The following is a 17394-nucleotide window of genomic DNA, read 5'->3' on the forward strand; positions in this document are numbered from 1 at the left end:
TGCTTATCAGTTTCACGGTTTTCACTTTTTATCATCATCATCATCATCGTAGAAATTAGAACGAATCGAGAAAAGCGGTGACTGATTGTGGATGAAATCCAAGTCATTGCCTTGGAGCACCAGGGTGTCATGTTTAAAGATTGTTTGAAATTTGGTCCACAAAACACCGAAACAGGTTGCGTGGGTGAAGAATGGGAGAGATGGAGAGACCAATGCACCTAGGACAACATGGCTTGGTGTTCTCTAAGGTAAATTAACTAGGGGTTAGGAACTCAGGGCTGGCATGACCCAAATATGCAATTTGATAATGCTTCTTGTCTGATGGGCCCACCAAGGAACACCACCACTTCCCTTTTAAAGTGATTTTATTTTGTCAGATGCCAAATCGTGTGATTTTAGTCCTTGGTTGTAGATTCAGTTGTCGGAGGTTAATTCCGTACTCTACTGATTGTACTATTCAAGGACAACTTAATTTTGTTATTTTTGGCATAATTAGCTCGAGAGTGACATATGCGAGGGTAAATACTAGATTGGACTTTCTCAGTGTAAAAACACCCCACGTGTTACTGCCGGATTCATGATTTGAACCATAGGGTTTCAGTATTAAAGGTTCAAGTTTGTAGATAGAAGGAGAGAGCAAAGCGTGCAAAAAATTAAAAAAAAAAAAAAGAAATAAGAAAAAAAGAAATAAGTTTATTCACTGAGGCATTTCTACGAGCACTTGACGGATTTGTTGTCGTTAGTCAAATCATGTTGCACGTATATCAACATATTTCAAAATAAGCGGTTTGATGAGTGATATCGAGAGAATTTGTCAATTGTTTTCGACGTAACCTATTGAGATATGTCTAGCAGACATTATCTCAAATATTTGGTGGGCATAAAAATTATCCATATCAAACATTTAGAGGGTTCTGAAACACACATTCCCATGTATATTTTCCGACTCCGAGTGGTCTTGAGACCACCTTGGCTAAATGTAAATCCGTCCCTACACGCGTCTCACGTGTTACTATTGGTGAAAAATTGGTTGCGGAATTAAATTCCTGTCCTTAAACTGCAGTAACTAATCAACTATATGGTTTAAATCACTACGATTGGGATTACACGGAACAAATGGAAGTTCGGTACAACTAGAGGGACTAACCTATACTTTGGAATTTCCCAATTTTTTGAACATTGCTTGACAGTTAAGGAATCCTTCTTCCTTACAAATCATAAGCCGACACATAATATAAGAGTAAATCTCAGTTTACTACTCTCAAGTTTCGTGGTTTTCAACGTTTAGTATATGAAGTGTTATTCGTCCCAGAGTCATACCTAAAGTGTTAATTTTGGGACAGTCTCATACATCCGTTAGTCTGGCTATTAAATCTCCCGTTAATTGATGATGTGGCGCCCATATGAACAATGACTAGATGCCGAGTGTCATTAAGAATATTAAAATAAATAATTAAATAAAAGTATTAAAAAAAAAAAAAGGCACCCAGAACCCCTTCGTCTTCCCCGACCCTCCATCCCAATACAAGAATAATTAATTTTGCAACTCCAAAACCATAATGGAGAAATTGAATCAAAAACCCACTTTTACCAAAAATTGGATAATCCAAACAATGGAGGAAACGAATATGAGGATCATAATCTATCCATTTATTTAAATTCCACACATTTAACCTCAAATCTAACAGATCTTATCCTCAATGATCAAAACGCACTCGGAGGGTGATAAATCAATTCAATCTCTGAAAAATACTCAATCAATCACAAATTTTCACCAGAAAAAGATTAAAGTTTGATGCAATAACAGCTTTAGATCCAAATATCATAGATTAATTAGGCATAATAAAAACAAAAGGGAAAGAGAGAGAGGGATCTGAGAACGAGACCATCTCCGTCCTTGTCGAATAGGTTAAACGCCTCCTTGAACTCGGAGATCTAGTTGTCGGTGAGTTGATCAGCCATTGTTAAGAGCATTTGGCTTCCGAGAAAATCATAGAGAAAATGTCCAAAATGAAAAGGAAAATATGTATGTGCGTGTCTCGAATATGGAAAAATGTGAGAGACGGGTAGGCTTTATATATCCAAAGAAAGAGTGGTGGAGGGGATGAAGGGGTGGAGGGGTGGAGCCGTGGAGCTGTGGAGGAAGACGAAGGGGTTGTGGGTGTGTGTGTGTTTTTTTATTATTTTTAAATACTTTTATTTAATTAATTAATTTAATATTTTTTTAATGACATATGGTGTCCAGTCATTGTCTACATGGATGTCACGTCATCAGTTAACAGAAGACTTAACAACCAGACTAACGGATGTATGAGACAGTTCCAAAATTAACACTTTAGGTACGATTCTAGGATGAAAAAAAGTTCATGTATTAAATGTTAAAAATCATAAAACTTGAAAGTAGTAAATTGAAATTTATTCTAAATATAAATAACTAAATAAAGTTTACCATGAAAACTAAAGAACAAATAAAATATTATGTCCACATATCCCCAAGTAACTGAGCCAAGTATCTTAATTTCATTCTCTTTTCATAATTTCATAAGTTGTTGAAACATGAAGACATCACTCATCACATCACTCGTCACATCACTCGCCTCTCATGCTTTTACTTCACCATCTGAGGGACTGTTTATTTTGACATTGGCATGGCAGATCCCCAAGGTGAGCACGTCAGACAATTCGTCTAATTCGACAGTCGAAGACAAGAATTTCTCTTAATTTTTTTAACAAAATTGGGAAATAAACAGTGTAAGAAAATTGACATCCATGGAATTCAAATTTCTTTAGTATAACTTTATTCTGTCGACAAAAGATCCGAGGAAAGATACCAATCATTTTGTGCTAGCATGGGTGATGATGTGGAAAACTTTTACATGGTTCCAGCACAGCTCCAATAGAATTTAGCCAGCCCGCAGCTAGCATCGGTCTCATATATTTCTGTTACAGTCTGATACAGTGCGACAACATTATGCAAAATAAACTTAAGTAAAGCTGATGCCCGATTTTATAACCAAAGTTGATTGTCTGTCGTTCAAATTGAGCTTTTTAAGTCGTTAAACAAAGATGCACTTGGTTTCGCATTCATATTCCTTGGCAATTAACAAAGAACAAGCAAAGATAATCAAGTCTGGTCAATCATTTACGTTCTAATAACGTTATTTGTACACTTAATATAATTTACTCATTCGTTGAATTGCTATAAAAGAAATGGATGATGATTTTTTAGAAGTGTTCGAATAACAACTCACGTAATTTCTTGCTTTGGACTAAAATTTCAAGATATATTGAAAATTTTGAATTTTTGGCTACATAATTCTAAGGATCTTCGTTTTTTTTTTCCTAAAAAAAAAAAAAAAAAAAAAAAAAAACAAAACAAAACAAAAAGGGACCAGTTGGTGGTTTTGCCACAGCATTTGCCCTTATGGGAATTAGAAAGACTCAAAAAGACATTTCAACCTCCCATAGTCACTTATCGTATGATTCACCAGCAACGGTAAGATCTTAGTTAAGGATATATGATTGACCTCGCCTACCAAATTAGAAATAAGATATAAATAGTGAAGTGGATGAGTGAATTGGTGTGATCGTTGGTCAGGATAGCTTTTGTTGAATATGTTTTTAAGCATGTGGTCCATAAGGTAACATGGTCTTGCATCTAAGTATGGGACTTAATATAATTAAGGCACATTTCATAAGAGCAAAAAAGAGCTCATCTTTCTCCTCATGCTTTCCAAATGCTGAGCTCATCGAGAAATTTTGGAGCATGTGAATATATTCATGTTGTTACCAGTTTACTCATTATGATAATAATTATTGACTATATAATTAATATTTCATAAATGGAGACAAATTCATGGCACTATCTTTTTTATAGTATTTTTTACACACATTTTATAAGACCTATTCCGTAATGCATTTTAATGATCCGAATTGTCTATTTTTTAGAACATTATTCATAGATCATCTTTGCAAAAAATTAGACAAATACAAAGTCATTAAGACATACATTTATAGTAGACAAAATGGACAAATACGGCTCTACAAATAAACCCTAACTCTTGAGCCAACGTCATATGGACATACATTTATAGTAAACAAAATGGACATATACGGTTCTACAAAGAAACCCTAACTCTTAAACCAACACCATATGGTTTCAGATTTAGATGAATTTTGGTAGACATGAACCTTGAGGGGAGACCTAAAGATAGATGGTTCGGGTGGTTAAAATATATTACGAAGCAAGCCCCACAACAACGTGTGCCAAAAATTATGTAAAAAAGTAATGTCATGGATCCGGCCCTTTATAAATTATGTCATAATATGTAATTATGTATAAATATGTATACATATACAAACTCAACATCAATGAAGTATACACTATGTGATGGTGAGGCAGACAAAGTATTTTTGTATTTGTATTGAATTTTGGAGCACAACAATTATATCGTTATGTGATATTACAGATTCACATATTATAATATCAACATATGTTTCCTAATTAAAGTATTATTATTAATTAAAATATATATATATATAATATCAATTAATATATACTCAAGTTACTACTACATAACGATGCCATTGTCACACTGAAATCTTTATCATATTGATAGTAAATTAAAGCTGCAAACATCTATTTTATATGCCAATTATGTCAATTATAAAACCTTTATTTGTGCACAAGAGGAGCTGGAAAAGTTGGTCAAGAAGATAGGTTGAATGCCTTCTTCATCATTTGAGGCATGTCTGGCTACAACATTGCATTATGCTTTTAGTTTCATCTTTTATGTGCACAAAATCATGACTAATTGTGTTGTTTATCTGCATTGCTCAACTGTCCATCTTCATAAAAACTAAATAAATTGATTGCTTCATTTAATTATTTTAAATTTTGGGTTGACATAAAAAATAGTATTTGGATCCTCGTTGGTACTTTAGTGTCTAGAGTTTAAGGACTAAGGAATCTGGGTCTTTGGTTTGTATAAAAGAGACATCGGAACTCTTGATTTGTGTAACGTGGGCAAGCAAATTAGTTAATAAGGAGTCGAATTCAATTTGAATGGTCTGAATTGTCTGATCTTTAAGCTTGGATAATGAGATATGAACAAAATATCTGTCTTAAAAAATGTACTATTGGTGGTACCCAGTCAGCTTCAAATTTGATATGATATGATTCACAGCTTGTTCTAACCATTTTAGTCTTTTTGTTTTCAAAGCTTTTATAAGATAAAACTTCGTCATCCATGACTGCAACTTTACCTAAATTTAGTCTAAGGTATAATATTTGATTAAAAAAAATAAGTTTACGTGTAATATTGAAATCTCACTTCTTTGATTATCTTTGGGATTATGCTTTTCGGAATACAATTACGTGTTGTTATCAGTTTACGTGTTACAATATAGATGAACAATATGAATGATATATCATAATTTTAAGGGAGTTTTAATAAAACACTTCAAGTACTATTCACTTTTTAACAAAAATGACATTTTTACTCTAAAAAGTCACTCCTGATACTATTCAGTTACACCACCTTTTTGTCAATTTGATTAAAACTCAAAGTTTTCAAGCAATTTTCATTAGTTTTCCTTAATTTTAAAGGAGCAATTTTTCGTAATTAGATTCTCTTAATAACAACTTAACTTGTAAAGCCGCAAACATATTATATTGTTAAACTGTCAATTCACGATTACACATTTAATAAAATTTACATAAAAAAAAGCCTCACATGTTTTAGGGAGCAATTGTATTAGTTAATACCAAATCAAAGTTCAAAGCTTTGAATTCCACTAATGTTTATCTTTTTTGGTTGACAATTCCACTAATGTCATTTTTCATTTGTTGAATCTTTGACCTCATCCCATTGCTTCTTTCTAATAAATAACATACTTGGATTTCGCATATGAATCATACATGAAGCAAAAGTGAAAACAAATTTAAATTTTCTTTTCTATGTATAGACCAAATATGAATATCATTTTATTGCAAGAGGGCAAACGTCTAGAAGAAGTAGATGTAAATTAAGTTGACCGATTCTCTTGCACAAAATTTAAATTTCCTTTTCTGTAAATAGACCATTCTAGAATATCATAATCTTATTGCAAGAAGTATTTTTTAAGTTTTTGTAGGAATCCGACGGTTTGGTTTCCTTACTTAGAATTTTTCTATATTTAAGTTTTTTTCTTTAACTCACTGTATTCTGTGTTCAAATATTTCTTTTTGATGTACTTTATAGTAATAATAACACTTAAATAATAAGAAATATCATCTTATCAAAATAAAAGACAATAGAGAGAAAGAATCAAAGCAAAAGAGGAAAAAGAGTAAAGAAAACAATGATTAGACAGAGAAAAGGCCAAAGGGAGAAGATTGAAAACGAAAACAAAAAAGATAAAAAAAAAAGTTGGAGCGAGAAAGAAATGCAGAAAACGAGGGAAAGATGAAGTGCTAGTGAGATAAAAAATAAAAAAATAAAAAAAACCCAGAAAAACGGGACGACATTGGATCCAGAAAGTTACTTTTGGGTTTAAAATTTTTCTCTCACTTTCTCACTTTCTCACCTTCCAAACACTTCCTACATTTAAAATAAAAATAAGGAAAAAATAAAAAATGCAACCTCACTTGGTTTTTATTTGACCATATTTCTTCTTCTCCATTCTCCATCGTTTTCCTTACCCTATCCATCATTCGTTCCGTCTCTCTCTCTCTCTCTCTCTCTCTCATCTCCAAAAACCCTTCTCAAACCCTCTCTCTTGAGTCCCCAGGAAAGTGATAGAGAGAGAAGCCTCACTTTCTAGAGAGAGAAACTCACACACAACGGCATTTCCAGCTTTTTTCTCTCTCTAGGATTGGATTTATCTGCAAATGGGAGCTCGTTGCTCCAAGTTTTCCCTCTGCTTCTGGCCGTCCAATACCAAATCCAATCCCAACGACTCTTCAGACCCAGGTGAGCTTTTCTTCTTCTTACTCTTTTCCTGTTTGCAAGTTTTTAACTTTTTCATTTTCCGTCACTTTCCCGAGAAAATTTCATACATTTCTTCTTTCTGGTGAGGCTGCAGAGAATAAGAACAAAAATGAGGATTCGCTTCCTGGGTTCAGCGAGTTCAGCCTGGACCAACTGAAAGCTGCCACGTCAGGATTCTCGTCGGAGAACGTGGTCTCCGAGCACGGAGAGAAAGCTCCCAATGTGGTCTACAAAGGAAAGCTCGAAGACGGCCGTTGGATCGCCGTTAAGCGCTTCAACCGATTAGCTTGGCCTGATTCGCGCCAATTTCTGGTAATTTTGGAAGTTGACTAAATTGTGCTTCTTTCTTTTTTGGGTTCTGTTTTTGGGATTCTACGTGTGAAAATATGTGGTGGGTTTGTTGGTTGCAGGAGGAGGCTAGAGCTGTGGGGCAGCTGAGGAACGAGCGATTGGCGAATTTGATCGGGTGTTGCTGTGAGGGTGACAATAGATTGCTTGTGGCCGAGTTCATGCCTAATGAAACTCTCTCTAAGCATCTCTTTCATTGTAAATTACCCTCTGATTTAAAACCCCTATTCGGTTTTACTCTTGATTTAGTTTTGCTAAATTTGGCTTGTTTTCGAGTTTTTGTTGTTTTTAGTGCATTTTTTTTGTTGTTTTTAGTGCATTTGTTGAAGCAATCAAATTCAACTGTGACTTACTTGAGCTGAAATTAAGAAAAGTTAAGAAATTGATTAGATTGGTTGAATTAAACTGTTGTAGGGGAAGCTCAGCCGATGAAATGGGCAATGAGGTTGCGTGTGGCTTTATATCTCGCGCAAGCTTTAGACTATTGCAGCAGTAAAGGGCAGGCGTTATACCATGATCTTAATGCTTATAGAGTTCTCTTTGATCAGGTAATAGCTTTTGATCCTTTTGAAATTGTCGTAATCTTTTGTTGGCGGTTGATTACATTAGTGAGTACTTGGCAGGATGGGAATCCCAGACTCTCCTGCTTTGGTCTTATGAAGAATAGCAAGGACGGCAAGAGCTATAGTACCAACCTGGCTTTCACCCCTCCAGAGTACTTGAGGACTGGTAATTAATACCATAATTGCTTTAGCCGATCTGAAACAACATTTAGTGCTATAACACTTGCACTATGTTTGATAGGATGGAGAGGAGGAGGAAAAATGACCTTTATCTTCCCATGTGATTTACCCCATGGTCCCCATCCATCTTCCTATATCTGTTTCGTCCCCATGAACATAGTTTTGTTGCGTCTTCCCATGTAAATTCAGAACCTCATATTTTTTCCTAGAGTAAAAACTTGTATTGTCTGTTTTTCCAAGATCTACTTTTATGAAAAACAACTGGAAGTGAAAACAAGTGAGGATGCTATACAAACGTCAACTAATGAGCGATTGAAGTTGTTTGTAATGCATTGTCATCTGAGTGAGTTGAAAAATAGCAACTAATAATGATTATTCAACAAGGGCTTCTGGAGTAGTGGCCTTTTGGACTGGTTATGACTTTACGTTATTCATGATCTCTTATTCATATTTCCTTATCCCCTAAAGAAAATTTCACTGGGAGAAGGGCTTAAAACCTCCACATTAGCATGCACGATATTTGAACATGTTGTATGGTGATAGAGTCTTTAGTTGGGCTATTCTATTGATTGCTATTTTTCAACCCAGTAAGACTAAATGGATGAAGATGAACCTGGTAGCATGGGAAAAAACTTTTGATGCTTCTATATTTGTTGTATGCATGAGGTTTGAACACACTTCCACGGGCGATAAAAGTCTCTAGTCAGGCTAATTCTTATCTTTATTTGGCAGGAAGAGTGATACCAGAAAGTTTAGTTTACAGCTTTGGGACCCTATTGCTTGATCTGCTCAGTGGAAAACATATTCCCCCAAGCCATGTAGGATTTCTTTTCTTTATAATAATCGAGGTGGATGGTCTGATATTTTTCTTGACATCTGTGGCACTTTATGGCCTACAAAAGTTACTTGTTTAAAATTGCTTTAAGCATTTACCAAATTTCCCAAGTTAAATCTATCTGGTTGTGTTGCACTCTCAGCATTTACTGCTTATGTAATTGGCTTAAATTTTTTCTGAATTATGTGGTGATTACAATTTCATTGAAACCAGATTAAGATTGTCATATTAGGAAGCTTCTAGCTGAATAATTACGTATTTTCTTTGTGGAAGGCACTTGACCTGATACGCGGCAAAAACTTTTTGATGCTGATGGACTCGTGCTTGGAAGGTCATTTCTCAAATGATGATGGAACTGAGCTGGTGAGGTTAGCTTCGCGATGCTTGCAGTATGAACCTCGTGAAAGGCCAAACGCCAAGTCTCTTGTGACTGCCCTCATTCCTCTTCAAAAAGAAACTGAGGTGTGCTGATGCAAAACTAATTTGATTTTCTCTGTTTTGCACAACTGGTTTGCAGTAATGCTGCAAATAGAATACCATGAAGGTATTATGTCATCTCATGTAGTGGTTTGTAGCAGGTTCCATCATACGTTTTGTTGGGTATTCCACATGGAAATACGCCTCTGAATCAGACATCGTTGTCACCTCTAGGTGAAGCTTGCTCGAGATTGGATCTTACTGCAATACATGAAATATTGGAGAAGCTTGGATACAAGGATGATGAGGGGGTCACAAATGATGTTAGTGATCCTCAATTCTACTTTTCTATCGTCTATTTTCTGACATATGCCAGCCATTATTATTATCTTTTCGGTCATCAATATCATGCCGCAGTTGTGTATGAGCTGCTTTTTATGTTGGTTTTTGTGTAATGCACTGCCCTTACTTTGAAGTTACCTTGCAGCTTTCTTTCCAAATGTGGACAAATCAAATACAAGAGACATTGAACTCTAAGAAGCATGCAGATGCTGCATTTCGAGCAAAAGACTTTGCTACCGCCATAGAGTCGTATACAGAAGTAAGGCACAAACTTAGGATTACAAAATATGTTGGTCATAAGTTCTGTCGTTAGAATCCAGATACAATTAATCAATACCTGTGATATTAGGAAGATGTTCATTTAGTTGAAAGCTTTAGCGATATAATTTGTTTCTTTATCTAGACCAGTAAAGAAAATTACATAGAAAACTTATTAGCGGTTGGGCTTTTCTGCCTCGTAATAGAAATCTATGACTTTCCATAAATTTTACATGATTAGAAACCGTAATCCCTAAGAAAATATTTGCTGTACCAGCCGGCTACTTTTCATTTGACAGATAGAGAGTAGGACTGGATATGCTTCTCATCTTACTCATAGGCAGATCTTTGTTTCTTTTTATTGCAGTTCATTGACGGTGGAACAATGATATCCCCAACTGTGTTTGCTCGACGTTGCTTATGCTACTTGATGAATGGCATGGCGCAAGAAGCTCTTGGAGATGCAATGCAAGCCCTAGTAATAAACCCCGAATGGCCGACTGGATTCTATCTTCAAGCGGCTGCCCTCAAGAGCCTGGGGATGGACAACGATGCGCAGGAAACACTAAAAGACGGATCATCCTTGGAAGCCAAAAGAGAGAAAAACTGAAATTGTATAGGTGTTTTTTTCCTCTTCATTTAAATTTGTATCTAGTTTTCTTTCCCAATTTGGCATTTGGTCTTGGTGTTTTTTTCTTCTTGTATTTTGATATATAGGAATCAAGTTTCTTTGTTTGTTTCCTCATGTAACATGTCCCTTTGGAACAATATGTTACATTACGTGCCATTTATTATTATTTACCTTTTTAATCCAAGAAAAATTATCATATTTCAACCACGAAAAAAGGAGTTCTCATTTCGCATGCTTGGGCTTGTGGCTTGATTGCTCGGCCCATCTCAACATGAGAAAACCCAATCTAACCGCGTTTAATTGGGCTGGGCCTCGGTCAAAGCTGTTAAGTCCGGACCTGACAAAGTCGAGCTCATTGTGGCCTGACTCAAGCCTTTAGATAACATTGTGTCAATACTCCCTAGACCTTGAGGGGTTGATTTAGACAGTACAAGGTTTACAGTACACTCCCATGTGGATCTTATTTCTCTCTAATTGCTGGGACCTTAAATCACAATCTACGGTTGCTAGACGTTGCTTGTGTCATTTGATGAGTACACAAAAAATCTTGTTGATTCGCGGTGTTGGACTATTTGGCCGGTCTTTGTGAAACTTTGACAAAAAGCTGGCACATCCTTGCAAGTTAAAAGCTCACCTAAACAGAAAAGGGGTAGAAGGTGTTGTTCTTGTTCCCTTCTTTCTGGTAGGGCTGGGCACTTGGAACCAAAAATCGAAACCGAAACATGAATCAAATCGAATCGCACCGAACAATTTGGTTTTGTGGTTTTGAAACGATTTCGGTTTGAAACCGAATAGCAGTGTAGGAAAACGGTTTGGTTTTGGTTTTAGCTTTTGAAAACCGCACCGAAACCAAACCACACCACAAATATTAAAAATACCTTTAATTAAATATCCATATTAGATGTTATGTTTTAATTGGTTGTTTGTTACACTTCATACATTTAATTAGTTGTTTCCTGCTTAGTTCTACTCTCGGTCTCATTTGGCACTGGGGACAAAACATTTTTCATAATACTGGGGACAAAACATTATCATAATATTAGTTCATGTGTATGCATGTAAATCAGATTCAGATATGTATGTTTTTTGTCCTCAATTGCTCTGTTTTGGCGATTTTTACTTTTCTTAGGCGCTGATGGCGGGTCCTAGGCAAGGTACTGAAGGCTTCAATATTGGTTTTTTTGGGTGATGAATGTGAAAGGGTAATAGATATTGACAATGATACCTTAATTTGTAAAAAAATCCGTTTATTCTGGTTGAAAATAGAATTTTTTTTCATTTTGTATGTAAATGGTTTGAAACTGAATCTAACCGAACCAAACGATTTGATTTCATTTCGATTTTGACTTCAAAACCGCATCAAACCGAACCGTAAAAAATTGTGGTTTCGGTTTTGGTTTCACTTAAAACCTCACCAAACCAAACCGTGCCCACCCTTACTTTCTGAAAGAGGGATGAGGATCCTCTTGTGAGGATCCCAATTCATCTTAGCCGTTCATCGTACATTGTGCATTCAGTTTTTTTTTAGGTACTGTTTGTGTTCAATTTTAAATAAAAAAACTTAAAATGATTTATGGCCGCAGAATGATTGATGAACAATAAAATGAACTAATCCGTAGAATTCTCACAAAGAGGATCCAAATAGGATCCTATTCCTGAAAGAGTACTATCATATTGCCATCTCAGATGACAAGTCAGCACAAAATCCATGTCAGCACTGTGAATCAAGTCAGCAATTGCCTGACTCGGTTAGTTAATGTTTGACTATTAGTTGTTAAATGTGTGATTAGCTCCTTTTTATCTTTTCGGAGTCAGAAAATGAGAGGAATTTCATAAAAAGCTGGCAAGGCTTTTGCATATTACGCGTTCTCGTGGACGCAGGAATTCGAAAGGGAAAAGAAAGTACATAAAACTGTCGCATATTAAACTATAGGACCCGTAGCCATTTGTTCTTTTCATCAATGGAAAATGGATTTTTTCCTAATCCTTTTCATCTAATCCTCTTCATCAAACAATCAGGATTCCTGAAATTTGATTCAACGGCTACAAATACGGACACACTCTAAAAGTTATAATAACTTTAGCCGTTAGATCAAATTTCAAGAACCCAAATTGTTTGATGAGGAAGATTAGATGGAAGGGATCCGGAGGCGATCCCTTTCCTTCACCAATGACAAAAAAAATTCAGCTTGTCAACTCAATTCAAATTTGGAAAACACTAGAAAGACCAAAATTTTGGACCATGTTTTATAAATCACATGAATGTGGTAGTTGATTGTTGAAACTTTTTCTTTAATAATTTAAAGAACATGGATTTATAAGCTGGATGTAGATCAAAATTGGTTGCAAATTTACTTCAAAATTTTGGTTTCCCTAGCATTGTCATTTGTAAATCATGTCATGTGGTTTACGAAAGATGGTTTAAAAATTTAGTATATCTAGTATCACCATACAAATATAATTCAAAACACAAAATGCTCAATGCAATTAGTAATCGAGCAACTCAACATATGTAATATCGCGAGTTTTCTGACGTGAGCTTTACACTCTTCAACAAATTCAAAGAGTTGTGTGTGAAAGGTTTCGCTTCTAGTGTCACGAAACAGGACTTGTGCTTAATTTGGAAGGAAGTTTCCCTTCTAGTTCTGGTCGACTTTGCGCCCTTCCCGACCGAAGTCAATGCGACAACGGCGTGGTGGCTTCCTCTACATAAAAATGTCGCATGTGAAACTATAGGACACGTAGCCATTTGTTCATTTCACCAATGACAAAAAAAATCAGCTTATCAACTAATTCAAATTTAAAAAATGTTAAAGGGACTAAATTTTTAAACTATCTTTTAAAAATCACATGATATGACGGCTGATTGTTGAAACTTTTTTTAATAATTTAAAGAAAATAGATTTGTAAGTCGGATAACGCTAGGTAGACCAAAATTGGTTGCAAATTTGGTTTCCTTAACATTGTCATTTGTAAGTTACGTCATGTGATTTACGAGAAATAGTTTAAAATTTTGATATCTCTAGTATTACCCTTCAAATTTTATTCAAAATACAAAACGCTTAATGCGATTAGTAATCGAACAACTCAACATATGTAAAATCGTGAGTTTTCTGACGTGAGATTTACGCTCTACAACAAATTCAAAGAGTTGTGTGTGAAAAGGTTTCCCTTCTAGTGTCACGAAACAGGACTCGTTGCTTAATTCGGAAGGAAGTTTCCCTTCTAGTTCTGGTTTGACATTGCGCCCTTCCAGTCCGAAGTCAATGCGAAAACTGCGTGGTGGCTTCCTCTACAAATAATATACCGCCACTGCGAAGTGGCAGCAGAAGCAGAGACGCCGGCCACAAACATTTTAGAGAGAGAAAGCCATACAGTCACATATTTCAGAGCTCGTTTCTCTCACTAGATTTTGATTCCTCAGCCAAATGGGAAACGGTTTCTGCCTTTGCTTCCGGCCGTGCAACACCATATCGAATATCGAAGACTCGTTAGACGCAGGCGAGGCGCTTTTCTGTTGATTCTTTTACACTTTCTAACTTTTTTTCCGTCACTTTCCCGGGAAAATCCTGACTTTTTTCTTATTTTTCTTGCGTGAAATGCAGAGAATAGGGGCAGGGACAAAATGGACTCTCCGTCTCTGGTGCCGGGGTTCAGTGAGTTCAGCCTGCAGCAACTGAAAGCTGCCACATCGCAGTTCTCGTCGGAGAACGTTGTCTCCAAGCACGGCGAGGATGCTCCTAATGTGGTCTACAAAGGCAAGCTCCAAGACGGCCGTTGCATCGCTGTTAAGCGCTTCAGCTGCTCCGCTTGGCCTGATTCCCGCCAATTTCTGGTCAGTTTGACACGCTAAATTTTTCTTCATTAAATTTGCTTTTAAATTTGTGTATGTAATGTAGTCTTGTAATCCGGCGATGAAACAGACATTCGTTCTTCTATAGGTGCTGCATAAATAAAGAAGGGACGTCCTGCACAGAGAATTTCTGTAGTAATATACTAATATGTGTTGTGTATGGTTATAGGAGAACGCTAGAGCTGTGGGGCGTCTGAGGAACGAGCGTTTGGCGAATCTGATCGGGTGCTGCTGTGAGCGCGATCAGAGATTGCTTGTGGCAGAATTTATGCCTAATGAAACTCTCTCCAAGCATCTTTTCCATTGTAAGTACCACTCTAATGTTAAAATTCTTTTTCTTCGCTAGTCTGAGGTTTATTTTTTGATTACCGGTATGTTTATGATGAAAATAGGATTTGTCAATTAATCCCCAGTTTGTTATGGACACAGATCATTCAAGATTTTGATTTTTTTGGTGTTTTTTTTCGGTCTAAGAGAAGTAGAAACTTTAATTATTGAATCGGTTGCAATTGGTGTAGGTGAGAACCAGCCTATGAAATGGGCAATGAGGATGCGAGCGGCGTTGTACACGGCACAAGCTTTGGCCTATTGCAGCAGTAAAGGGCAGGCGTCGTTCCAAGATCTTAATACTTGCAAAGTCCTGTTTGATCAGGTAATTTTATAATTGTGGCTGTGAGGCTTTTGCTCTTTTAGATATTGTAGGTAGCCTTGTGATTGTCATTGCTTACACTGAGTTAACACTTGACAGGATTGGAATCCCAGACTCTCCTGCTTTGGATTCATGGAGAATAGCAAAGATGGCAAGAGCTATAGTACCAACCTCGCTTTCAGCCCTCCTGAATACACCAATAAAGGTAACACCCTCATTGCTTCAGCCAACAGAGACCAGTATTCAATCTTGTAATGCATACACTGTCTGGTAGAAGAGGGAGAGGGGACGGAAATTACGAGCTTACAGCTTCTATATCAGTATGCATGAGTATTGAATAAATTTCCCGAGGCAGGGAAGTCCTTGATTGAGCTAACATATAGCTTTCGGTTGGCAGGAAAAGTGATACCGGAAAGCGTGGTTTACGGCTTTGGAACCCTGTTGCTTGATCTGCTCAGCGGTAGACGTATCCCACCAGCCCATGTAAATTTTCTTTTCCTAATGTCTTTCATTGACGTGGATCGTTGTTCTGATATTTTTATTGACATCCAGTGGAAGATTTGTGGCCTGTAAATGTAACTTGTGCTTTAATGTGCTCCAAGTTAAAGCTATCTCTGCTTGTGTATCATTCACAGCATTTCGAGATTAAATATTTGGCTCTTAAATGCTTATGAATTGAGTGATTAATTCCATTTGAAATGTTTTAACTGAATTCTTTTCAATTTTCTCTCTGCAAGGCGCTTGAACTCATAAGCGATAAAAATTTGTCGCTGCTGTTGGACTCATGCTTAGAAGGCCATGTCTCGAATGATGATGGAACTGCACTGGTGCAGTTAGCTTCACAATGCTTGCAGTCTGAACCTCGTAAGAGGCCGAATGTCATGTCTCTTGTGGCTGCCCTCGTACCTCTTCAAAAAGAAACTGAGGTATGCCAGGCTTTATTTATCTGGAAAGGTCATGCTTTAGCATACGCGTTGAAATGTGATTTGGTATTGCCTCTGTTTCAAAATGCTTATTTGTAAATGGAATACCTTAAAGGTGGAATATACTTTCATCCAGTGGTTTGTCGCAGGTTCCGTCATATGTTTTGAGGGGTATCCCCCATGGGAATGTGCCTCCAAAGTCGCCGACATTTCTATCACCTCTAGCTGATGCTTGCAGAAGATTGGATCTAACTGCAATACATGAAATATTGGCGAAAGTTAGATACGTGGATGATGAAACTAGGCACGAAGTTAGTGATCTCAATTCTAACTTCTGAATGTTCTATTTTGTGAGATCTGCCAAGGGAAAAGAACTGGCTTTCTATCTTGCAGTGATCACTTACGTTTATTACCAACCAGTTTATGCTAAACTATGTCTAACGCACGACCTTTACTTAAATTCCCTTGCAGCTTTCTTTCGATATGTGGACAGAGCCAATGAAGGAGGCAATAGATTTTAGGCAGAAGGGGGATGCTGCATTCAAAGAGAAAAATGTTGCCATCGCAATAAGTTCTTACACAGAAGTAAGTCACTAATCTTGAACAGCAAAACTATCTTGTCATAATTTCTTTAGTGTCCAGATATATTGGAAAGTCACTTGATTTTGTTTGTGAACAAGATATAATTAGCGGTGGGGTTATGGAAACTAAGCTATGATAACTTAAAAAATACACTTTACCAGTTTAGTACTACGCATATTAAATGGATATATAGTAGAAATGGATTCACTTATCAGTTTAGTCCTAAGTGAATCTTCTTATTTTCGTTGCAGTACATTGGTCGTGTGACCGTGAAATCACCAACTATGCTGGTTAGACGGAGCTTGTGTTACTTGATGAGTAGCAAGGCAGAAGAAGCTCTTCGAGATGGCCAGGAAGCCCTAGCAGAAAAGCGTGAGTGGCCAACTGCCTTCTATCTTCAAGCAGCAGCCCTAAAGAGCCTCGGGATGGACAATGACGCGGAGGAAATTCTAAACGTTGGCATATCCTTGGAAGTCAAGAAACTGGATATAAGCTGAAAAGTGAGTAATACGTGGTTTTTCCTCTTCGGCGTCTGAGTTCTTCTGATGCAGCACGAAAGGATTGGCCCTAACAATCTTTAGGTTGGTCTTCACGTATATTTTCATTTATTTTGATCTGTAGAAGCCAGTGGCTATATAGAAGTCAAGACAGTTGTTGTTTCCTCTTCTATACATGTTCAGATACTGATGTTGGTCTGAGAGGCTCAAGATCTTTTAAGCCCTTAACACAAAGACTTTCATGTTTAGTACGTGAGAAACTCTTAGCACGTTTCCTCATGTGTATAGGGTACCTTGAGCGTAACACTTGTTCAAATTTTAATAGTAACGAGAGATTGTTTGGCA

The 17394-nt window shown here is 36.7% G+C and overlaps 2 protein-coding genes across 3 annotated transcripts; both read left to right on the plus strand.

The window, feature by feature from the left end:
* The first annotated feature begins 6378 nt into the window (after positions 1-6378).
* LOC137715300 (serine/threonine-protein kinase BSK5) lies at positions 6379-10735 on the plus strand. 2 transcript variants are annotated; one of them, XM_068454577.2, is made up of 10 exons: positions 6379-6953; positions 7066-7283; positions 7382-7517; positions 7734-7867; positions 7943-8048; positions 8795-8880; positions 9171-9359; positions 9476-9637; positions 9802-9915; positions 10282-10735. In XM_068454577.2, the coding sequence occupies exons 1-10, from the start codon at positions 6872-6874 to the stop codon at positions 10522-10524; spliced, it is 1470 nt and encodes a 489-aa protein (XP_068310678.2). In that variant the 5' UTR covers positions 6379-6871; the 3' UTR covers positions 10525-10735. The 2 variants fall into 2 exon arrangements, with proteins under 2 accessions (XP_068310678.2, XP_068310676.2); XM_068454575.2 differs by having other exon boundaries at positions 6621-6953; positions 9473-9637.
* A 2937-nt stretch (positions 10736-13672) lies between these two features.
* On the plus strand, positions 13673-17394 carry LOC137715575 (serine/threonine-protein kinase BSK5). The gene is made up of 10 exons (XM_068454918.2): positions 13673-14046; positions 14151-14380; positions 14568-14703; positions 14917-15050; positions 15147-15252; positions 15445-15530; positions 15785-15973; positions 16120-16281; positions 16442-16555; positions 16804-17394. Exons 1-10 carry the CDS (start codon positions 13974-13976, stop codon positions 17047-17049), a joined length of 1476 nt encoding a protein of 491 aa, XP_068311019.1. The 5' UTR covers positions 13673-13973; the 3' UTR covers positions 17050-17394.

The sequence above is a fragment of the Pyrus communis genome, chromosome 3, assembly GCF_041283825.1.
Source record: "Pyrus communis isolate YQ-2024b chromosome 3, ASM4128382v1, whole genome shotgun sequence".
Taxonomy (NCBI): domain Eukaryota; kingdom Viridiplantae; phylum Streptophyta; class Magnoliopsida; order Rosales; family Rosaceae; genus Pyrus; species Pyrus communis.